This window comes from Hydra vulgaris, chromosome 05 (genome assembly GCF_038396675.1).
Source record: "Hydra vulgaris chromosome 05, alternate assembly HydraT2T_AEP".
Classification (NCBI taxonomy): Eukaryota; Metazoa; Cnidaria; class Hydrozoa; order Anthoathecata; family Hydridae; genus Hydra; species Hydra vulgaris.
Window position 1 is genome coordinate 27,317,501 of NC_088924.1, and position 26,382 is coordinate 27,343,882.

A 26,382-nucleotide genomic window follows, 5' to 3' on the forward strand; every position below is an offset into this window, starting at 1 on the left:
TTGAAATTTCAAGATCTTTTCCGGTATCTGAGACTGCTAATATTTTGTCACTTAGTTTGTAATTATATAGCAAAATATATTTTTTCCAAATTGCATAATACATTATTTTTCACTATTAAATTACAATTGCCAGATCTCTGACCATTCGCAGGCTTAGTTAATTTCATTCTGAACCAATTGACCATTCTCAGAGCTAGCTCCTTCACTGATTAACTCGGTGTTATCTGCTAAGAACTTAGAGTGTTCTAATATCTCGAGTAAATTGTTGATATATAAAATGATTGAAAAATTACCGATCCTTGGGGAACACTGCTTGTTATCATTTCCCAGTTTGATGCTTCATTACCATGTATCACTCTTTGGTGTCAATTAGTTAAAAAGCCGCTAATCCAGTTGCATATGAAATTTGATATTTCAAATGACTAAAGTTTGAATAATAGTCGTTCAAGAGATATAATGGCAAAGTCAGTAAAGTCAAGATAACAAATATCTACTCGAATGTTTTCCACAAGTGATTTACTCAAAAGGTCCATTGTTTCAATTAGATTTGTTAAATAAGATTTTCCCCTTACAAATCCATGTTGATGTTTATTTAATTATTACTATTATTTGGCATATGTTTATATATTGTGTCGGATATAATACTTTCGAGTACTTTAGAGACTATTGAGGTCAATGAAACTGATTTGCAGTTGCTAACAATTAAACTGTTCCCTTTTTTGAATATTGGGGTTACAATTGCTAATTTCCATTTAATTGGTACTCTTCCAGTTTTGAGCGATTTTTCAAAACTCATAGGGAACGGTAAATCAAAAGCAAAAAGAAATTTTTTAGAATCTGTAAGTTATTGGAATTCTCTTTGGTAAAGACTCATTTAAAGTGATCATTCATAATGTTAACTATTTGATTACGTTCTTTAATTAGTTCATTATAGGATGTTAAAGCTCGGAGGAGTTAACTTCTTAAAATACAATGCCCAGTTAATTCCTTCAACCAATCTACTTATTTCAGAACAGTTTTTATTATGATAGTCAAAATATTTATTTGATGTTTTTCTTTCGATTTAATTCAAATATGTTGTTAGGCTTATCGGTGAATATTAAGTCTAAAGCAAAGATTAATGGGTATATTTAGGGGTGTATATAGGTGGTAGGAGGGGTTGGTGTGTTGTTGGTAGTTAAGGTTGGTGGAGTAAGTAAATAACTTTCAAAAGTTTATGTTTTTAGGTAAAATAAAATATGTAGTAAAAGAAATGCAGTAAAAAAGAAAAAAAGGTGTCAACATAAACTGATAGTTATATTCATTTATTTCATAAAAGTTAAAACTACAAAAACTTCAAAGCCGCATAATATTTTTTTAAAAATATGTGACTATGAAAATAGCCTTTTTTAAATATTAAACAATGCTTAGTTTTCAGGATAACATAAGGTCTCCATAGGCTATATTTGCAGCAAGTTTGTATTTTGAAATGTCATAAAAATGACAAATGCTTCTACTAACTACTGTATCTGATAGCATTTCGGAGAGGTCTGATAATTGCTCAGACTCTAGTTCTTGAAATTTTGTTAAAATATCTGACAAACTAAGGTTTTGAATTTGAAGAGCCAATGTTTTTGCTTCTTCAATATGTTACAACCAATCATTTCAAGCTTTATTTTTTTTTTAATACTCTTTTTATTTAACTCTCTCTTTTTTCTGGCTTTGTTTATTGCTCAGTGGACAACTTTCATTTTTTCATCTTTATCTACTTGATCAATGCAATCACTTACATTATATTTTATTGCTCTTAATTTTAATGACAAAAAACATAAAGTAGAGTTAGGAGCACGATGTTTAGCAGCACAGAACATACCCAGGACTTTCTTCTGCATCAATATTATGAAGCCTGGCTGTCTGTGTCTCTTTTATAAGTTGTTCTGATAGCTCTAAATTAAAATATATTTTATCTGTCTTTCTAAAACAGCAATAATAGTTGATGAACAGGATACAATCATTTGTTCAACTTCTTTGTATTTTGGGCACACCAAAGCTATTTCTTCAAAGATCTTATCATTTTCAGTTATATTTCCAAACAAAACTTTTGTACTAAATAACAATAATATCCTGACTGATAACATAATGTCATCCATGGTCCTTTTAAAGACTTTCTTAAAAGCCCTAAGACGCAATTTCTTTTTTAGCTGTTTCATTAATAAAGTCTATTCTTAAACTACTTTGTAGCCTTCCTCATAAAACTGTACTGGTACTTAAAAATTTAATAAATAAGTTGTAGTGCTGGATTAATATACCACATATATGTAACAAAATATGCAATCTGTTCCCTCTGTAACGGGAATGAGTCCTTTGGGAAATTTCATCTCATCTAAAAAGATTTTAAAACCTTTAGGATCTCCTTTACTATCTTTGTATTGCATTTTATTCATTTGTAAAACTATATTACCAGCGATACAATCTTTCACAAATAGCACTCCATTATGTGTTTCAATCATTTTTAATGCAGACCTGCAAGAGCTGGATATTGTTTCAAGAAGGTGTAAGTGACAATTAAGTTCATTTAAAACTTTTCCCCATGAAGAATTTATTAGGTGAACAGCTGCATGATTAGTGGCAACACAGTCAGTCATAGAGTTTGTAATGTTTTGAATAATTTTTGAGTGGCTCTTTTGATCACAATTATGGAAACCAGTATACAAAAAGGCGAGTTGATCTATTGAAGATACAACATGAGTTTGATAATTGTGTTAAGTCCTACCTGACAACTGATCTATTGCTATAACATGACACTGTGTTTTGGTTGTAAAATGAATAGAGTTTATATATACTCCTTCTTTGGTTGTTGCATCAAATCCAAGAGTAAGATTGGCTGTAAAAATTGCAACTTTAGCAGTATGAAGGTCGCTGATTATACCTAATTCACGAACCATCTCTTCAACTGTGCTACGATGTGGGAAATTTTCTATATGTGCAATGCCTAAATGTGTAAAAATTTTTGAAATCAAAATTGAAATACTTTTTGTTGGTACCTGGTTAACAAAGGCATCATATATCATTAATCGTAGCTGCCATGTAAATGTTTTTTTATCTTTTTTGAATGGTAAATATTCATTAGCAGAATCCTTTAACTTATCCAATTTGTATACCAAGTTCATATTTTCATGTTCTAGACCCTTTATCCGGTTATCTTTAATCAATTTTGTATAACTCCAGTCAATTTGTTTTTCTTTCTTTTTAAGCTTTATTATCTTTATGTTTTTTTAAACATTTATGTTCTTTTAATATCAAACATTTTGCTGAAACTTCAGCTAATTTTTGCCTTTATTGAAATAGTTAAGTTTCTCCTTTTAATAGTTTGATTTAATCTTATGATTATATAAGGATCTGTTTTAATTTTTGCTTTTAGGTTAGTTAGTTTATCTTTATTATCGCATTTCATTTTTGCATTATATTTATACATAAAGAATAATTTCTTTTTTAACAATTTATTTGATATTTAGAAGTAATGTTACAAGCCAGTTCTTTAATTGCTTTTTGACACACAACAGAAGTAGAAGGTTCATGCAGTTTTGTTTAAATTGGTGCTGAAAGTAAACTAAATGATTCACATAAACTACTTTTTGCCACTGTTGATGGCTCATTACTTTTAAAAATGATTTTGCATAACTCTTCAGTTTTCTTTTGTTAGATGACTTAAGGTTGTACACTTTTTTGCATTTTTAACCAAATTATTTATCTGGCTATGAGTTGGATAAAAATCAAAATTTTTATAAATGCTTTTGGCAGTTTTTAAAGTCGACTTAGATCGTTGCATATACAATAACAAAACATCTCCATTGTAGCATTTGTTTTCATTATTATCTGGGGCAAATGTAAAATTGTCTATTAAATACTGCTTTGCAAGCCCAGTTTTAGAAAATCTAACAGGAAAACTTTTTTTTAAATTCGTATAAACAGGAATGCTATAAAATATATTAATTATAAATAATATTTATTTTGCTAAACCAATACAGATTTAAAAAACTCCTATCAAAAACTAGTTCAATTATCACGTGACATCAGAATCATTTCACGGCATATTTAATGCCTAAATGTTTTTCAGAAAAAGTGAACCAGTACCGAAATTGCAGGCGATTTTAGCATATATTCCAATCTATTAAATTTCCTAAAATTTTCAGAATAAAACTTTTAGGAAATTTAATAGATTGGAATATATGCGAAAACTTTGTTTTCTTTTTTGATCAACTTTTTCAGCTTGTCTTAAATGTCATTTATTTGTAAATGCTTAAATGTATTTTATACTGAAATTATTAATTGAAATATAAAGATTATAAAAAAATACCTATTCTTAAACTATCAACAAGCTTATTAATATCATTAAGGCAGATGATGAGCTTGACGCTTCATGAAAAATTCGGAAACACTTTTTAAAGCAAATTTCGGCTAACTTAAAATTGAAATTCACGCATCCCTATCACTTATTGTAATGTCTTCAATTAAACCGTTTGACAAAATCAATTACAAACTTGTATAGACTTTATTTCTAATTTTAGCATTTTTTTTATTGCATCATTTAAATGTTTATTTAAAATCAAACTTCCTGAACAGTATTGCATCCTAATAATATTTTCTTTTTATATTTTACTGTAGTTACAAATATTATCTCAACTGGGCCATAGCCAGCTGGAGCGGACCCGGTGAAAGAAGTCGCTTCGGACCCCTCACCTAAAACTAACTATATTATAATTTTTACTTTATTCATTTTTAAATTTATTCATATATAAATATAAAATACATAGATTTTAATTTAAAATAACTTTTCGAGCTTTTTTGTTTGCGAATTTTTCAATGACGGTGTCAAAATTAAGTTCTTTAGCCAATTCACATTCAAAACAGAAAGAATTATGCTGATAATTCATCCTCTAAATTTTAGATTAATTGATTATTTTGTTGAAATATAAATATATAAATTTAATGGCATCAAAATTAAGCTCAAAACTTACCAAATAAAATTTAAAAAATCGTAAAATAATTTTTTTTCTGAAAAAAATGATTTCTTCAAATTTTTGTTAGATTTTTAGTGCCGAAACAAAATCGCTCTTAAAGGGTCTGAAACAAAATAGTTTTTAAGGGGCCTAAAACAAAGTCGTTTTTAAGTTTCCCGAAAAAAAAACCGTCACTAAGGGGCCCGAAATAGTAAAAAGTTATGAGATATGTTGATTTACTGATTATAACTTTTATCTTTCCTAAGTTATCCACTAAACCCGGGCCCCCCAAAGGTCCAGACTTGGTGAATTTGTATCGTCTGTCACCCCTTGTCTACAGCCCTGTATCTCAAGATTTTGTTCAATATTTGGAAATGTCACTTCATATTGCATAAAATCTTTCTTCACTGGAAGAAAGGCTAGCTACGCCACTGGTGAAGAAAGCTAGATACATAGATACATGAAAAAGCAAAAAAGCTAGCTGCGCCACCACCTCTTCTTCCTTCACTAATGTCTTTTTGGTTTATTATTATTATCAAAATTATTAAAAATTAATTATTAAAATTGTTTTAGATGTTCGTTTTTTTGTGTTTCTTAAATAATTAAATACTTTTACATTATTGAAAAAAATATGACCAAGTTGTCTTCCAGTTTCCCTTATAAACTAAAGCCTAATTGCTATTGTATTCGGATCACAATCTTTAATGATATTACCATTAAAACAAACTTGATTGTAATTTTTATCAAACAAGACACTTTATTTGATTTATATTGTATCTATTAGCAGAGTACAATGTTTGTAGATTTTGAACTTTTTTGTAGAAAGAAAAACAATAAACATACTAGGTTTACAAATGTACAGGGAAAATTTTGTTGGCTGGTAAACTTGCGGCTAAAGGAGGCAGTGCCATTCAAAGAAAATTATATACACATGGAGAATAGAAATTTAAATTTAGAGTCAAGCTAACTTTTTTATTGCATATGAGTATTAATAATCTTAAGGTTTAACATTTTGATTGCACAGGTCAACAAAAAAAAAGTTTTTTTCTGTTGCAGAGAAAACAATACGTTTTTTCACTTCTTTTTTTGTAACTATAACTAGACAAAATTCATAACTAAATTAAAATTAGGGCTATAATATAGCCCTAATATAGCCTATAAATATAGCTATAATATAGCCATAATATAGCCCATAGTCAATAAAATTAACACGAGTACTAATATGATATCTGCGCTACATTTGAAGGTGCTATTTTTTTATTTTGTTGCTATGATTACCTTCATTTTGCTCAGCAACAACTTATTTGTGGTATTTGCAGATATTTTACGAGTGTTACATTCACTAAATTTGACATGAGTACCACTATGAGATCGCGCTTCTTATAAAAGTGATAATTTTTTTTTAATTTTTTTACTATGGATCTTATATTGCTAAGTTACCAGATAGTTTTCTTAATTATCAGATAATTTCCTTAGTTACAAAGGAGTAAATTGGTTTTTGAATAAATTTTATCTGGTTTTCGACCAGTTTAAGTAATTGTAAAACATCTGAAGGAAATGCTTTAAGATTTGTTTGGTATGATGTAGACTTACGAAGTCATGAAATAACAGGATCACTGGAAACCAGGAGTCTCTTGATCAGATCAGTATTTGCTTCTCTTCTGGATGCTTTTCGACTGAAATTTTCGCGATAAGATTTGAAGGCTTTATTTCTAGCTTCTTGAGCTTCCTCTGACATAAGTCCTATGGGTAATGTAAGACTTTGAATAATGTCATGTCCATGTATCAATACTTTTTGCACAGATTGAGCCATGTAATACCATGGACACAGATTGAGCCATGTAATACCATGGACACAGATTGAGCCATGTAATACCATGGACTCATATTGTATAACAGTGTCAAAACAATAATCATTATATTTTAGGCAGTCTATATCATATCCTCACTTATAAAAATAATAAAAAAATATATAGTGTTACCTAGATAATGTAAAATCTGAATATAAGGTTTTGATAATTTCATATTTTTGTTCATATGCTGTCAAAGCACGTCTTGAAGCATTACTATCGTTGCTTGATCCAGAACTACCACTTTTTGGGAAATCAACATTAAGTCCAATTTTGTTCATAAAATCAGTCTGAATATTTTTTTTAGTTACAAACACATTTTATTTATGTCTTTTAGATCTTGCTTGCCACTTATTTCTTTTTTAAATGCTATGTGCAAAACCGTCTCGAAAATTCAAACCCATGCATGGAGACTAGAAAGACCATATTTGAATTTTCTCTGTGTATAATCTATAATAAAGATATCAAAACTATTCATATTTTTGGAGAGACACCACACACTGAACAGGATTGGTATGAGTTAGTTTTTCCCAATAACATCGTTTGAACTTTCCCATCAATCATTGTAAGTTCAATAATACATTTCACTTTAATAGAAGCTCCGCAAACATCTAACCGGGTCACACCCAAGCTTTCTATCTCACTTTTGTGAGATAGAAAGCTTGGGTATGACTTTATGAACTGATCTTCTTTGGGCACAGACTCCTTGGATTCCGTTTAGTATGCAAACCTTGTTGATCTGCAATAGACTTTGTATGATGACTTTTGGTTTCTCTAATAGGCGCATTTTCACTGCTGTTGTTAAGTCCAGTTAAATCTAATGGGACCAGACAAGTAATAAACAACAATTCTTCACGTTTGAAATCACTGTTCATGTCAGGTACTGACAAAACTTGTTTATAAATACTTTGGCCAGTAGCAACATCAAAACAAGCCTTACTTGTCATTGTTTTTATTGTTTTGTTGCTCAATATCAAGTGCCTCAGCACAGGTTCCTGAACTGCACATATTCTAAGCAAAGTACGAATCATTAAATCTTTTAAGGAATTAAACCTAAATAGACCTCCACTGTTATATTTGCAGGATAACATTTCAACTTCGCATTTCTGACACCATTGTAAGTGAGGTAGATGTTGTAATATTTCTCCAAGGCTCCACTTCTAATCAATTGATAGGAAGCTTCAGTCAGACTGCCATTAATTATTAGGTTAGTACTTTGTCTGCTAAATATTTACTTGCTTTATCTGTATTAGAAATATTAAAAACGTTCTTGGCAGCAACAACATTAGATTCATTTCTTAATTTCTTACTACCAGCAAAAAATAATTTATTGGATGAAGGAGATTCAAGCAACCCAGATACATACCATTTTTTTAGTTTTATAGAACTATCATAAAATGTATGTTCTTCGACCACGTCTACTTGAAGTAAGTTCATTGTTTTCTTTTCTGACAATTAAATATTCATTAAACCTATTCAAAAACTTCTTTTCACATTTTTTGACAGTATAATTTCCAGATTTCCACTTCTTTTTTTTTCCAAGTAAACAAGTCGTTGAACAGCATGCTTAAAAACAGCGCCCTCTAATTCAGCAAATTTTGGCTTAATAAACTTTTGTATATCTTCAGTAACATTTCGTTTTGAAATACCAAGATTGTTTTTTTGGAGAAAATTGTGAATATATAAGTTTAATAAAACTATATATGAATAATTCTTATAAAAAATATTTTGTATTTAACAATTTAATATTATAATACATATGTCGTGCGGATTACTAATTCTTGCAAGTTATTAAAATGCTATAAGTGTGAGTAATTAAAATTAAAAGAAAAAAATTACTGTAAGTGTTTGTATTTAAATTACAAACAACTACCAAAAATATGTTGTTGCTTTGCTATGCAAAGTAAGGTATCCATAGCAATCAAAAAATTAACCCTTATAAGAAGTGTGAATATCATTTCAATATACACGGCCAATATTGTGTACTTAGGCCAAATAAAAAACTGTTAAAACAACGTTAAGTAAAAAGTGGTTGTTGCTATGCAAAATTAAGTACTATAACAACCAAATTAAAACATATACAAAATCTGAACGGGGACCTAAGGAGACAAGCAACCAATGGAAACTTGATTGAAGCATCATCTAGCTCAAATAAATATTAAACAGCACAAGGCAAATTGTGTCAATTATTAGCTATAGTGCGGCAAAAAACCAATTTCTGAAAGATTTTTTTTTAAATCTGTGATTTTCAAAGTGTAAATGAGATAACATGCTATGACAAATTTATTCCACGCAATGGTTTTTCTTACCTAAAATAACATGTATTGATTTTGTGTTTTGACAACGCAGATGTTACTGAAATATCACACAATGTTGATGTCACCAAAATTACTTATTTACAACTATAATTTTTTTTTCAAATTTCAATATTTAAATGCTCAGAGTCCTGGTAATTAAGGGATTTAATAAAAATAAATTATAAATAAATTTCTTTTAATAAATATAGAAATTAAAATTAAATAAGTTTACAAGATTAGACAATTTTTCCGAACTTGTCCACCTACTGGCTCACTGTGCGCCCTTTTTCTATACTTATAACTTACATCAAAAATTTTTATTTAGCGGTAGAAAAATTACCTTTTAAACTTATGAATAAAAAATATAATTTATAACATAATACGAGTAATTCAATTTTAAAAATAAATAAAATAATTTATAGCATAATTTATATAAAAATAAAGTTTATAACATAATTTGGTAATTCAAGAAAATAAATTAACTTTAAATGCGAATTGTTTTTGATGCAAGTTCATGCGCATTCGGTCTTTTGTTAAATGAATGCTTATTTACTGGACCATCTCTTACAACTTCATTATTTAGTGTACTTATGCGTTTTCGTGCAAATCGAATTGCATTTATAGCGGTATTGAAAAAGAATTTTTAAACATTGTATTATCTGAGAAACATCGTGACTTTGTAAAATTTATATGGTACAAAGACTTATTTGACTTAAATATTATTAGTTTACGTAATGCTGAATTATGGGTTTATCGATTGTGCAGGGTTATGTTTGGTGTAACCTCTTCTCCCATTTTATTATCAGCTACATTAATTAAACATGCTGAACGTGATGCTTCTAATGATTTTAGTTTTAACAAGAAATTACTTCAATCACTTCATGTTGATGACTAAAATGTAAGTTTTGACTCAGTGTCTGAAGAACTTCAATTATATAATAAAGCAAAATCATGTTTAAAGGAAGGAAAATTTCAATCTTCGAAAATTTGAATCCAATTCTAAGGAACTGTGCAGCTTTAATTAAAGAAAGTAGTTCTATTTCAAACAACTTTGTTAAAGTTCTTGGTATCAATTGGAATAAAATTGAAGATACTTTTACCTTTTCATTTATGGATATATTATATTTAATAGACAAACCTACAAAACGTAATATTCTTAAATTTATTGCTAGCTTTTATGATCCTTAGGATTAATAACTCCTGGCATTGTAGGATGTAAAATTTTACTTCAGTCAATTTGGAAATTAAAATTGGGATGGTGTTCACCTATAGAGAATGATATTTTAAATAAATGGGAAGAAATAATTAATGACTTGAGTTCGGTTCCCTATATTAGTATACCTAGATAGTACAGTAAGTTCCTAGACAACACTCAATTTACTAAATTTGAATTATATGGCTATAGCAATGCATGTTTAAAAGTAAATTAGTTTTATGGCCTTCTTTTAATTTAAATAGTCAAGGAGATTCTATTTCTGATGTAGTTACATTACTAACTTTAGATCACTCTAGTTTAAATATAGATTTTATTGATATTAAAAATTTTAAAATGTATGATTGTCTCCTTAAAGTCAGAGCCTTTATTTTATGCTTTGTCAATATTATTAAGAAAACATATAATTTATAACTTATCTACTCCGACAGCCTTTGAATTAGATCATGCAGAGACATTATGGGTTAAGTTTATTCAAAGAAATATTAAATATATTGATTTTTATAGCCAATTAAAAAAAGATTTAGGGTTTTTCTCAGTCGACGGAATTCGTTGCCACGGTCGACTCAGTAATGCACGGTTTCCTTATAATGCTAAATTCCCGATATATTTACCAAAAAATCTCTAATTGCAAATTTAATAATTTTACATTTCCATTCACTTAGTAAACATAGCGGTGTTAAGGAAACTTTGAATGAATTAAGGTCGAAATTTTGATTGTCCAAAGCTCATAATCAAATTAAAAACGTAATTAGGAGCTGTTACATATGAAAATACGATAGCAAACCTTTTACGTATTCTAATGCTCCGCCTCTACCTCTATCTAGACTTGATGATTATGATTTGATAATTATGCCTTTAAATACGTATGAGTAGATCTTTGTGGTCCAATAATGTTAAAGAATATATATAAAAATTGCGGAATTTATAATGCATGGATATTTGTTGCTACATGTTGTAGTACACGTTTTCTTTATTTAGATTTGGTTCCCGATTGTACAGCGGAAGCTTACATTTTTTTTTTTTTTTTTAATTTTTATTTTAGGTGCCCCAAGAAGTCCTAACGGTCTTGTCACAGAGCACCGCGGAAGTGCATTTAACCAGGAAGTTCACGCCTCTTTCCTTACCGTGACGCGAAAATTTGTCCAGAGCTCGTTTCGAACCTAGATCTCCTGCTTATAAAGCAAGCACATTTATGATCTTTGTAGATTTATTGATCACTTTGGCGCACCTTTTCATATTATTAGTGACAATAGTTCTAATTTTACTGCGGAAGAAACTCAAAAGCTTACAAGTGTGCGACGAATTTGTTGGAATTTCAATATTCCTGCAGCTCCTTGGTGAGGAGGGATACTTAAAAGACTGATTCGAATTACCAAAAGAATTTTTAAGAAGCCCCTTAGTACAACAAGACTTACATACGAAGAAATGCTTACGTCACTTGGGCCGATGTTGTGCTCATTAACAACCCTAAAGCTCCTCGTTAAATATTGAAAATGGGAGTTGTTCAAAGTTTGATACCATCGAGTGATAGCCAAGTGCGAGCAGGAGAAATTCGAATTATATCTGGTGACAAACTGTTGATTATTAAAAGAACATTAAAAAAAATATACCTGCTAGAAAATCATAAAAAACATTTGAAACAAATAATTGACATTACATTTATAGACGAAAGAAACTTTTTCTTGATAAACAATTTAACAGTGCCGGGTGCAGTGTTGCGTTAGTTCAATAACAAAGCAGCCAGTTTGGCTTCTTGCTCATGTTCGCGAAATTATAGTATTTAAACTAATAAGGCATGCGCTGAATTCTCTTTCCACTTACGCCTCGCGACTCTTGGCACTTACGCTCTTAACGTATTTGCGTGTTTGGGATGTTTGGATTATTTTAATTTATGTTAAGCATCCTGAAATATATGTGTAACAATCAAATCGCAGTTTTAATCTAAGAATATTACTTTCCCCAAAGTATTTAGTCTTTTTAGACGGCCCATTGACAAGATCAATTTTTGACATTTAAGCGTAATGGCGATCCACAATTGGTCTAAACTTGTTGCAGTTGATCCATTTATGTTTCTGTCAACTTCCTTCTACAAATTTTTTATCGGATTTAGGTTTGGTGACTGTGCGGGCCACTCTTTACACTTTTGGTGGTGTGCTCGGAGTCGTTGTCTTGTTGAAATTTCCAAACCAAAGCAAGATTTTCCTAGGCATATAGCAACATCAAGTTTTCTAGTATTTTTTTGTACATGTGTTGATCCATTTTCCCTTGAATTCTTTGCAACGGGCTTACGCCATATCATGAAAAACTACCCCAAACAATCACCTTGCCACCACTATGTTTTACAGTCTTTTTACTGTCAGAGTATACCGAAGGCTAAGTTCTTGATTTTTGGGGACAACAAACATATTGTTTTTCGTGGGATCCAAAGCAATTAGACTCGTAAGTCCAAAGCACATCTTTCAAAAAACATAACTCCTTGTGTACGGAGTGTTTTGTAAACTTCAAACAACTGACAATATTGCGTTTTGAGACCAATGGTTTTTTTCGGCCAACTCTTGCAAATAGCTTGTTTTTGCGTGACCTTCTTTGGGCACTGCTGACAGACAGATTGACTTTTAAATTTTGATCTATTTGTTTTTTAATTTTTGGTGCGCCAGCATAAAGATTTAGCTTAACAATACGGAAAATGGCTGCGTCTTCTCTGGGGATGTCTTTCGTTTGCGAAATTTGTGTTTTTTGTTGCATAATGAACAAGTATTGTTAAATAAATTAATAGCATTGATAAATTTTTTACGAGAACAGCTCAATATTCAAACTATTTCAGAGTTGTTGAATTCTTGATCTCGAAATGCGTGTACTTGTCCCCAAAAGACATTTGCTCCATGTTTATCTCTTCCCATAGTTGAGAGAATATAATTTTTGCAAAATAAATTACCAATTTATCCTTAAAATACTGAGTATAATGATTATCTTTTGATACAATACAAGAACTTTGTTTTTTTTAAGAACAAAGTAAATGTGTGCTATTTAATATTAACTCACAAATTTAAACGCAACCGCTAAAATGCTCAAAAAAAGCAATTGATAGTTATAAATGTCTAATGAGTAGTTCCATCTTTTTTCAAGTTCCGGAAATTAGCTAGTTTTAAAGTTAGCTTCAAACATAAAAAAAAATGCTGTATCTGCTCTTGCGTTTTATGAAATCCAATCTCCTAAACACACTTTGCGTCCAAAAAGAATATAAGTTGATGGCTTTGAGGTGTCATCTGGACTTTTCTCAATAGAGCGTGCGTTGTGATGATTGCATGCATTAAGCTAATAATTTATTATACTTTTTTTTCAAGCTTCTTCCTGTACTTTTATCAAACTTTAGATAATAGGTAGTTTTGAATTGAAGATAGATTTTTTTGATTTTACAAAAGGCAGCGCTCGGTCCGTGAATACTTTCCAATATGACAGGTTGTATACACAACTCAAAATTTTTAAAAACTAGTTTATCAACTTTTCCAGTCAATTTGACATTACTGATCCTGAAAATAAGATAAAGTTTAGACAAAATAGTATCTAAATTACTCTAGTCAGCGCCGACGACACGGGTTTCAAAGTGGAGGGGCACAATCGTCAATTTTTAAAAAAGTCCTCTATATTTAGAATTTTCTTTAAAAAAAAAAAGGTCATTCAGAAAAAAAGTGGGGGAACACTTACTCCCCTGCTCCCCCCCTCCCCTCGGTGTCGTCAGCATTTTAAAATGTTTATAATTTTCTGGTTCTATAGCAACGGTCTTAGCAACCAGAGTGATATCTAAATTTATTTTATTTCTTATCTTAAGCGCGTTCATTCAGCATGGAAATTAACTTTATAGCTAATAGAGCTTCTTGTTTTGATTTATGTATGCTTCTAAAACTTTTGTTTTTATAGTAATTGTTTAAATTAGTTTTTATTATCTTTTTGAGTTATTCTTATATTCGCATTTTTTTTAGCTTTGATCCAAAATAACTTAAAATTTGTTTTGTCAAATTTATTGAAATTTTTAGGATATATATATATATACATATATATATATATATTTATATATTTATATTTATATATATAAATATATATATAAATATAAATATATTTATATATTTATATTTATATATATAAATATATATATAAATATAAATATATATATATATAAATATAAATATATTTATATTTATATATATATATATATATATATATATATATATATATATATATATATATATATATATATATATATATATATATATATATATATATATAATTTTCTGGTTCTATAGCAACGGTCTTAGCAACCAGAGTGATATCTAAATTTATTTTATTTCTTATCTTAAGCGCGTTCATTCAGCATGGAAATTAACTTTATAGCTAATAGAGCTTCTTGTTTTGATTTATGTATGCTTCTAAACCTTTTGTTTTTATAGTAATTGTTTAAATTAGTTTTTATTCTCTTTTTGAGTTATTCTTATAGTCGCATTTTTTTTAGCTTTGATCCAAAATAACTTAAAATTTGTTTTGTCAAATTTATTGAAATTTTTAGGATATATATATATATATATATATATATATATATATATATATATATATATATATTTATATATTTATATTTATATATATAAATATATATATAAATATATTTATATATTTATATTTATATATATAAATATATATATAAATATAAATATATATATATATAAATATAAATATATTTATATTTATATATATATATATATATATATATATATATATATATATATATATATATATATATATATATATATATATATATATATATATATATATATATATATATATATATACTCTCGCGTGCTTATTACAAGGGGTATGCGGGAACGGAGGGAGTTTTTTAACAGCTGTTTCATCATAATTTCAATAGGGTTTATTATACTTATATACTTTTATAAACAAAAACCTAATTTTTGACAAATCGAGTGTTACAAGTTTTTTAAGTTTTAAATGATGTTATTATGTTGATAACAAGTAAAAGTTATTAAAGGGGAGAGGGGGATATTTTTTAAGCTTAGGGTGGGTGAAAAATTTTTCGAAAGTTTACAGACGTCCCCTCCTGTAAATGTAAAAACAGCTTTTACATTAATTGAAACTTATGTTTTTCTTATGTAGCTAAATCTAAAATTGAAATTAAATAATAGCATTACAGTACAACTTATAAATAAACTACAATTAAAAATACATTTTTAGAAGTCACACTTTCTAGAAGTGTTCCTAATATTTGCCATACACTTTTGATTCATGGTTCAGTAAAATTTCTGCAGAAACTTTTATATAGTTTATGTAGCAACAAAATTTCTTGGTTATCTTATAGACCATCTGTATAAAAATATATCTGCATAGAAAGCAGTATTGATTTCTATGCAGATATAATTCTTTACCAATTTTGCCCTAGGGTGTTATCAATATTTTGTGGCTTAGCCCCTGGTCAAATTATTATGGTCACATTGTAACACATTTGAAATAAACTCAGCTCCTTTTGAGTTGAGTGTGTTTCAACTATGTTTCAATGTAATTGATAAAAACTTGTTTAAAATATTTTTGAAATCAGAGTTAATTTGATTTGACGAGTAAACAATTTACTTAGCCCTTGCTAAGTAAACTGTTTACTTGTAAATTCGTCAATTTTGTTACTATCCTAAATAAAGAGATGTTACTACCCTAAATAAATGGTCTAAACATCAAAAAATAAAATTTGAAAAATGGAGTGACACTCAAAAATTTAAATTTTAAAAGTTGAGTTTTAAACATGAAGAAGTTAAACTTGTATCTTACTATGGAGTTAAACTATGGCAAAATCTGTTTCACTAACAAAGAACAGGCTATTCCAAATAACTAAATATAAAATAACAACTATGGACATACTAACTATTTTAAATATGCATTCACAAAAGATTAATTATAAACCAATTAATATAACCATTATAATACCAAATAAGTAACCTTTCTAATTATATTTATATTACTAATTACTGTAAAGTAAATAAAATACAAATCATTTTGTCTTTTAAAAAGTTCAAAATAAAATAATGTTTTGAGCATACAGTTCAATCAGTTGACGTAGCTGTAACATAGCATAACAATTCAATCACGTGACATAGCTGTTTCAGAAATATCAACGATATTTAAAACTGCACCTGATGCAATATTTAACATTTTTCTCTTGGTTTTTTCGCTTCATATGTAACAGTCATTAACTTTGTTAATGACTGTTACATATGAAAACCAAAACGTTTAAAATGGATACTGTTAATGCACCTTGTGCTTGGTACTCACAATTTTCTTTTAAACTTTCATATATATTGAATATAGTCTAAATATAGATAGAAACCAAACGCTGATTAACAGTGTCCATAAACTTAATAGAAAAACTTTTTAATAGAGTTTGAAATTGTTTTTCGGAAAAACATCCGATTTTGCTTCTTTGTTTCTTCTTTCACTTAATATATGATTTTTTTGATCTGCGGCATTGTAAGAACAAGATGTGTTTGTCAAAAAATTTACAATATGAAAGTTATAATGATAAATATTGAAAAACTAATAACCACCAAACTGGAAGAACAAAAAAAAGGTATTCTTAGTGAAGCTATTAACCTTTTAAAAAAACAGGAAAAGATATTTAGCGATATCATACGTGCAAATCTAAAAATAATAACAGATCGGCTTGAAAACGAGTTCAATAAAAGCAAATTGAAGGTTATAATAATTGAAAAAGACATCAACGATATACAGGAAAGTATCAACTTTCAGGTAGAAAATTTCTTAAAAAAAATCGGAAACTAACAGTTTGATGGCCAGGGAAATTAACAATTAAAAAAAAAATATTGACCTTGAAAATCGTTCACGCCGTAATAACCTAAGGATTAATGGCTTAACTGAGCTGCCCATGGAATCTTGGAATGACAGTGCAAAGAAAGTTAAAGATCAATATAGAAACAAACTGGGAATCTCTCAAGATGTAATAATTGAAAGAGCTCACCGCGTTGGGAAAATAAATGAAGATAAATCTCCAAGAACTATAATTATTAAACTACTAGACTTTCAAAATAAAAATAAATTCTTAACGCTATCGAAAGAACTCAAAGGAACCGGAATATTCATTAATAAAGTCTACGCGAACGAAACGATGAAAATAAGAAATAAGCTTTGGGGAGATGTTTAAAGGTTTCAAAAGGAAGGTAAATTTGCTTTTATCAAATATGATAAAATATTCGTCATAGATTTTCGTAAATAACTTTAATTTTAACAAAGTACTTAATCGAGATTAGTTCTGTAAAATAGTTCTGAACATTTTTATTATGCTAGCACGTTTTAATTTACCGCACTTTACCCAATGACTAACGAACACAAAAACAAAACAAAAGATTTTGAAACGCTGCGTTTTGAAACGTCTTCGAAACTGTTGATAATGTTTTACTAAATGATTTTTAAGACTGTGATGCGCAAATTTTTCACAGAAATAATTTTGATTCGAAATACTTTGAAAAAGAACTTTTAAAATTGAACTTGAGACTTTAAAAAATAATTTTACTGCAATACACATAAATATAAGAAGTATAAATAAAAATTTTGATAAACTAAAATACTTTCGAATAGATTGCAATTACTCATTAAGTGTGGTTTGCATAACCGAAACGTGGTGTTCTGATGAATCATTTCAAACGAACTCAAATTTTCAAATATTAAATTATAAACTAATATCTTTTGAAAGAAAAACAAACAAAAGGGGAGGAGGGATCACAACGTATATCCGAGATAATTAAGTGTTTAAAGTAAGACAAGACCTTTCCATCTCTGACACTGATAGCAAAGTCTTTACTACTGAGATGACTGTTAATAAATCTAAAAATATTATAATTTCCACTTGATATAGACCTCCAGATAGTGATATAATTAAATTTTCAAATTTTCAAAATTAAATCTTTCTCAAAATAAATAACAAGGGAAAAAATATTTTCTTTATAGGGGATTTAAATGTTAACAGTGTAAACTACAAAGAAAATGCGGTTACTAAACTCTTTTTTGATAATCTATTTCAATAGTGTATCCTTCCAATCATCAACAAACCTACTCGGGTAACCCCAACCTCCGTCTCTGCTATAGACAATATATTAACAAATACATTTCTGGAAACCTCTTTAAAAGCAGGAATTATCAAAACCGTTATATCAGATCATTTTCCTATTTATTTTTCATTATCTCAAGATTTAAGAACCTATAACAATCCTAAAACAAAAATTTATAAAAGAAAAATCAGTCAGTTTTCTATTAAAAGTTTTAAAGACTCGCTACCAGTTGTAAATTGGGACGGAGCGTATCAAGAATGTAACCTTGGACACACAAATTCCGCATACAATTTATTTATAAATATTTTTCTAGATCACAACAATAAACACTTCCCTGTTGAAGAGAAAGAAATAAAGCTAAAATATTTAAACTGCCCATGGATAACTAACGGGATTAGAAAATCATCAAAAACAACCCAAAAACTCTATATCAAGTATTTAAAAAACAGAAACGAAGCTAACTTAACTACTTAGAAGGAATACAAAAATCTATTTGAAAAAATTAGAAAGAATTCAAAAAAATAATATTATTCAAAATAATTACAAAAAAGCAAAAGTGAAATTAAAAAAACCGGGAACATATTGAAAGAAATAATAGGTAAAAACCATACCAAATCAAATAATTTACCCTATAAAATTATTGTTAACGAAACTGAATATATCGACAAAATTTCTATCGCTGAAAACTTCAACAGTTTTTTTGCAAACATAGGCCCTAACATGGCTTCAAAAATTCAATTCCCTGATATCTCATTCGAAATCTATATCACGAACCAATATTTTCTTTGGACTAAACCGTGAAGAACTAAAAATTGCAAAAAACTCGCTTAAGACGAATAAGGCCCCTGGGATAGACAATATTTGCAGCTATATAGTTGTAAATGTGTTTCCAGTGATAAAACAACCATTCTATGAAATATTTAAATCTTCAATTATTAATAATAAGGATCTGTACCGAATAAATTCAAAACAACTAAGGTAATACCAATAATAAAACCCGGAGATTCATTTACACTAAATAACTACAGACCTATCTCAGTTCTTCCTGCATTTTCAAAACTTTTGGAGAGAGTAATATACAATAAACTGTATAAATATCTAACAAATAACAAAATCCTACATGAAAAACAGTTTGGCTTCGAAAAGCAACATTCAACCGAACACGCATTTCTTAATCTTATTATTAATATAAATGACTCCTTTGAAAACGAAAAATACGTCCTTGGAGTCTTTGTTGATTTATCTAAGGCGTTTGACACAGTAGATCACACTATCTTAATAAGGAAAATGGAAAAATATGGGATAAAAGGTGTTGCACTAAACTTGTTTAAAAATTTTTTACTAGACAGAAAACAATGCGTTATTGCTCATGAAAAAATTATTTTAAATAAAATGCAGTGTCCCCCAAGGTTCCATTCTTGCACCTTTTTTTATACATAAACGATCTTCCTAAAGCCTCAAGTAAATTGGATGTCATAATGTTCGCAGACGACACCAATTTATTTTATGCATCCTGATCAATTACAGAACTTTATGAAACTACAAATACCGAACTTGAAAAAATAAACAGTTGGCTTAAATGTAACAAATTATCGCTAACCACAGAAAAAACCAAATACATTCTATTTCATTCTAATCTTAAAAAATACCACCCAATTTACCTACGCTAAATATAGATACTAAAGAAATAGAGAGAACCTAAGCAGCTAAATTTCCAAGGATACTTATTGATGAGAACATCTCGTGGAAATCAAATATAAGATATATTACATACCATATTATTAAAAAACATTGGTATTCTCTACAAAGCTAGTTCTATACTGTCTCCTGATAATTTAAAGTTCCTATACTTTTCGTTTATACAAAGCTACTATATACGCTAATGTTGCGTGGGCGAGTACTCATAAATCCAAGCTAACCACACTATATCGAAAACATAAACATGCTGCAAGAATAGTTTTTAATAGGGATAGACTCTCGCATACTGAGCCACTTTTAAATTATTTAAAAGCATTAAATGTATATCAAATCAATATAATCCATAATTTGTTAATTATGCTCAAATATAAACTTGGACTTGTTCCTTCTCACTTTTCAAAGAATTTCTTCCAAAAAGCAAAAATAGATACCATATCAGAGGAACGGGAAACTTCAGCGTACCTTTAAAAAAACTAATATCTTGCGCTTTTCCATTTCCTACCGTGGTCCTTTTCTATATAAAAAATTAATATCCTAAAATATCAACTGGAAAAATCGAACAACTTAAATACTCTGAAAACGTTATTAAAAAATCTAATTTTAAACACTAACAACTTTATGAATTTTTATTAACCCCAAAACATTTAAAACTATGCCTAAAACTAACTTTGTTCCGAAACCAATGTAAATTCTAATAACTCTAAAAACTCTAAATAACTCAAAAACAACAGTAATAATAAAAATACAAAAACAAATAATAGGCTTATTTATCAACACTTGAACGACTATATATTACCTATTTAGCAAACCGTGTATCTACTTATATTTATGTGTATTGCAATAAAATTAAAAAAATTAAAAACTTCTTTTTGTCTGCATTCTTTGTTTTTTCCATTTTGGATTTTTATTTTCATTTTGCCGAAAAATGATAACATTTTTTTTTTAATATAAACTTATTTTAAATTGTCCAAAAATATTAGTAACACATAGCGGTTTCTTGATGACAAGACCGTCGGTCTTCTGGAAGCTTTCCACGTTCTCTGAAGTAATTTCTAATACTTTACAGTTTTATTTTGTATATATTTTGTACAACTTTGTGATTTCTTTTTTTTCAGTTTTACTTACTCTGTAAAGATTCTATTACATATTACGAATTTGTAAAGATTAAAGAACAAAAAAATTAAAAAAAAAATAAAAGTATGTTTTCAACAATGCTTCAAAGGACCATGAACGGTTCCTAGCCGGCACTTCTAATTTTACTTTTGGAATAAAAACCCGTTAAGACACGCGTTCGTCACAATAAAAGAGTAAACCAAAAACACGGGAAGTTTTACTTGAGTTTAAATGTTACATGCTTTTATTGCTGGTTTCTAATTCGTTACAATAATTTAGTACAATATTATGAAACATTTCCGTAATGATGAAACCATTAATAAAGACCTAACATCCTTACTGGTGTTTTAGTAAACAGAAATAGAATTTATTAATTAAATTTGCGAAATTGAAACCCTACGCAACTAACTTACCAAAGCAGAATTTCAGTGAACCTATATAGTCACTTTGAGCGGACCGCTAAAGTTTTGCTCATCGGTAACTTAGTAGCCCATTAGTGGCAGCCTCCAAAAGTGGCTAGCCAATAACTAGCCACTATGAAAATGTCGGAAAATTATCGGGTTGCCACTAATGGTATACTCAGTATTTTTTGCAGAGTTGTGCAGGCTGGGATACATCTATTGGATGCATTAAATGTGTGGTATATGATGGCAATATAACAAAGTAAATATTATGCTCCTTAACTAGTTTAATAACGTCTGCATTAAAATAAACGTTTGAAAATAAGCATGCTTTTAATCACTTTTCAAATTTTTACATTTTAAAACAACCTGATATTCAGTATCGGATCTCCCAATAGGCGGAGTAAGCTGAAGCCTAGGGCCCCCAAGAGAAAAAAATCGCCAATCAGAAAGATTCTCAGCGCTAAACTGCAAACTAATACCCGCCTGCGCTAAGGCGTAAGATAATAAAAGAAAAACGAAATTAATTACTACTGCAAATATTTTAGAAATAACGTACTTTATAAATAACTGCAAACAGTGCAATTTGGATGCAATCTTAGCAAAGTGTCAAAAAAAAAAAAAAAAAAAAAAAACAAGCGTAAAAATTAATAAGACTATAAAGTTAAGTTGATTTTGTATTATTATTTGGAAATATATATTATATGAATGTAAAATAAATGGAAACTTTATGGGTTTCATGGAACCGATTTCAGAATTCGATCCTTTCTTAAAAGAACGTCAAAGTGTCAAAATGGATGAAATCTACTACTTATTTAAACTGTTTATTAAGAGATTTAAAACGATTGATGAGTGTTAAAAATGTTTTAAATGAGTTATTGAACAGATAAACAATTTCGATACAAAACATTATACCCTTATTGTAGATTTTACGCCAGACTTAGCTCATACAGATTAGCTTGCTATAATATTAAGATACTGTTATAACGGAAAAATATTTGAACGATTTGTAACCTCTCTAAAAATCAAAAATCACACCATCGAGGTACTATTTGCACAAGTATTTCAGTTTTTAAATAATGCAGATCTTCCTATTGAAAACATCCGTGGGAAATCATTTGATAACGCGACAAACATGTGTGGAAAATATACAGACATACAAGCATGGATAAAAAGAATGAATGCATTAGCGTTCTTTGCCCCTTGTGTTGCGCATTCTTTAAATTTGGTTGGAGTAGAGGCAGTGTGCGTTGTAATGGAAATACAGAATATTTCGGAATTATTCAACACATTTACACCTATTTCTCTGCATCCCCACACCGTTGGAAAATTTCGAGTAATAGAGCATCACTGGCATTTTTACTAAAAAATTAAAGCACCACTAGATGGCCTTCTCATTATGTTTGACTTCATACGGTTAAAGTTAGCTATCAAAAAATAATTGATACCCTTAAATATATTTGATAAAAGCTCTGAAAAAGCAGAATGTAAATTAGACGCAAAAGGTTTATATAAAAGATTTACGAGGCGGGAAACACCAGTTTTAACTGCGTTATGGGAAATAATTTTAGAACGATTTAATAAAGTTCACAAAGTACTACTCTTTAGAATAATCTTTACGTGAAGATTCCAAAACTAAAAAAGACTTTAAGAACAAAGCAGCCGAAATTAGTCCAGAAGTCGAAGACAATTTTAGCGATATACATAAAAAATATGAACAAAAATATATTCGGAAGGAGAAAAATAAATAAATGTAGTCAATTTCAATATTATTTAGATTTGGTATGCTTTAAGCAAAATAATTGTATCACTGATTCCAAAATGTTGACACTAATTTTTGAAAAAAACATTATTGATATATTTCTGAATCTTTATACAATTCTTAAATTTTACCTAACATACCAAAAACGAACTGCTAAGCAAAACGGTCTTTTTCAGAAATGGCTTTTATAAAAAATAAATATAGATCAACAATGACGGTTGAAAGGTTAAATAACCTCTCAATTCTGTCAATGGAATATGATATCAAGACATCCATTTCGTACGATAAAACGATTCGCGAATATTTATCAGTTAAGTGCAGAAAAGAACAATTTTTTTGATTTTGTTGTTGTTATAATTACTTATAATTATGATAAAGTCTTTATGTAAATGTTGTTGTTTTTTTAGTTTAAATAGTTTTATTTTTAATTTTGTCGTTTTATTTGTTCACAAAAACATCAGGCTATTTTATATATTTAGACAATTTTAACTTCTGGGTTTAGTATTATAGGACCCCAAAAATTTGATCAGCCATGGGTCCAAAAAAACCACGATCCGCTACTGCTGATATTGGGCAACTGAAGGCTGCTTTCTGTATTTCTCCAGTCACCCAACCTTTATAAACGTTCCGTGGTCTATAAATTACCATAAGTAATTGTATTACTACGGAAGCAAACATTTTAACAATGAGTATTTCATCTTCTTTGTTTGTAATTTTTTACCCACCGATTCAAATATAACTGAATAGCGCATTTTGTTCAATATTACGGTGATATTGGAAATCAAACAGCGCCATATTAGAAAGCAACGTTATTTTTTCTGCTACATAAAAAGTAAAGTTCTTAGAAACTTATATCAAGTTAAAACTTCAGTAACATGTTCAAATTTGATTTGCAGAAATATTTGAATAAAATTTTAAATAAATAAACTTACCACAAAAAAAATGAAAGTAATGTAAAAGCAATAAAACCAAGAATGATGTCATCTTGTTCATTCTCTATCTTTTTTAGATGTTACATTAAAAAGATATTTTTAAAATATATAGTCTAACTAGTTTACATAAAGTATTGATATGATTAACATAAAAGTGTTAACTTGATTATTTTTACTTCTTTGTTTTTAAATGGTTATTAAAACAATGAAACAATATTTGCGAGCACAATATTTTCTAAATTGTAATATAAAACTTGAAAATAAAAAATTTATTATATAATTTTTATTAATGGTGATAACTTCAATAAAATAATATTTTTATGACCTTTATGTTTATATGAAAACAAATAGATTATAAAATATTACGTCTACATAAAGATGGTAAATATTTTATATTAGCACAAAGTATTAAGTTAGTTAAAGTAATTTTTACATAGTTCAAAACAAAGTTTTAAAACACTGAATTTAATTTAAGTTTTATCGCACGGAAGTTAATGTTGCAATGATATTTTCGTTGGATAAAGTGTGATGAATGATGTTTTTATTACCACGGAAATAATCTGTATCAGAGAAAAGTTAAAAAAAAATTCTTTTTGTTATATACTTTTCTTATACTGCGTTGTTTCAATTTTTATTAGTATAACGATTTTATTAACTTGCTTTCTTGTCAGTTTTTTTGTTTATTGTCCGCGCTAAAAACAAACATAACTTTGGCATAAATAAAAGAAATCGTTAAAAAAAGTAATTAAAACAAATCAACGCAAAACAGAATTTAGTTATAAATAATAATTAAATTTAATAAGTATTTTACGTATAAATAATAATTAAAAATTAAAAAAAAAAAGTTTGTAAAGTAAGTAATAGAAAATTCTTATCAACGTAGATATAAAGAAGAAAGCTAAATATATAAAAGAAAGCTAACAGAAAATACGCCCCAATGCAGTTGATGACTGATTACTCTGTTGAGTATAAATAGTATATTTTTTGAGTATAGAGTTGCCAGATACTCAACGCCGTTAATACAAGTTCTCAAACTTTTTTGTCTTGTTTGTTCTTGGTGATAACAAACATATTTTTTTTCCGGTCTGCAACATTTGTTTTTAAACAATATGATATGTTAAGTTTTGAAAGATATGTTAAGTTTAAACAATATCTATATATATTGTTTAAAACTTAACATATCTTTTGCCATGGAGTATGAAAATATGTATATATATTTTCTACAAAAAAATAAAAAATATGTATATTCAAATAAAAAATATACATTAATCTATGATAATTTAAAGACCGGAATTTTAGTTAAATAGTTTTATGGCATTATAAAATAGGGATGGCTCATATCACAGTAATGTTTGAATTTTGAGCTTAGACTTTTAAATAAACCTTAAGAGGTTTAACTTTAAAGGTCTAACTACTCGTATGTCAATTTGTGTGTTCTTCACACTCATACTAATAAAAACTTTCATATAAAATGGAAAAAACAGATTTTAAACTTGAAATAACTAATTTTTTTTTACCTTTAATATGTTTGCAGACATATGACTGGTTAGAAATTAAACATATAACTTGAAACTTGTTTGAAAAAGTTGTTTTCTCAGTTTAATGTTTTATCTTCATTGAGAGCAGCACTATTTTATACCAAGATATGGTCCATCAACTATAAAGCAAAATTTTATATCTAAACTTGAGTAATTAAAAAAAAATGTAACTTTGTTTGATTTTAGACAAACTAAAGCGCTAGGAGAAAAAAAAACTTTTTTTTCTAAAAATTATTCGGGTTAAAAAAATGCAGCGAAACATAACCTTATTATAAAAACGCAAAATTCGTGTATTTTCCAGTACATGCATTAACCGCGTTAAGTACCTGACTTTTACGTTAGAGAATACAGTGCCAAAGCTATAAAAATAAAGATTTTACGGCGTTTTTCTTCGTAAAATCCGGACATTTAGAAACGCTATTTGAGTATAAATGATTGAGCTAACAGAAAACATATATACTTCTATTTAAGTTATGAAA

At 28.4% G+C, this 26,382-nt stretch overlaps 1 protein-coding gene across 2 annotated transcripts in view; it reads right to left on the bottom strand.

The window, feature by feature from the left end:
* Positions 1–24,627, bottom strand: part of LOC136080742 (uncharacterized) — a 122,632-nt gene extending 98,005 nt beyond the window's left edge. Inside the window, exon 1 of one of the 2 annotated variants that reach the window (XM_065797785.1) lies at positions 24,366–24,627. In XM_065797785.1, coding sequence (XP_065653857.1) covers positions 24,366–24,426 — 61 coding nt within the window. In that variant the 5' untranslated portion in view covers positions 24,427–24,627. The remainder of the gene's footprint in view (positions 1–24,365) is intronic. The other variant, XM_065797786.1, reaches the window with a different exon arrangement.
* Positions 24,628–26,382: the final 1,755 nt, after the last annotated feature.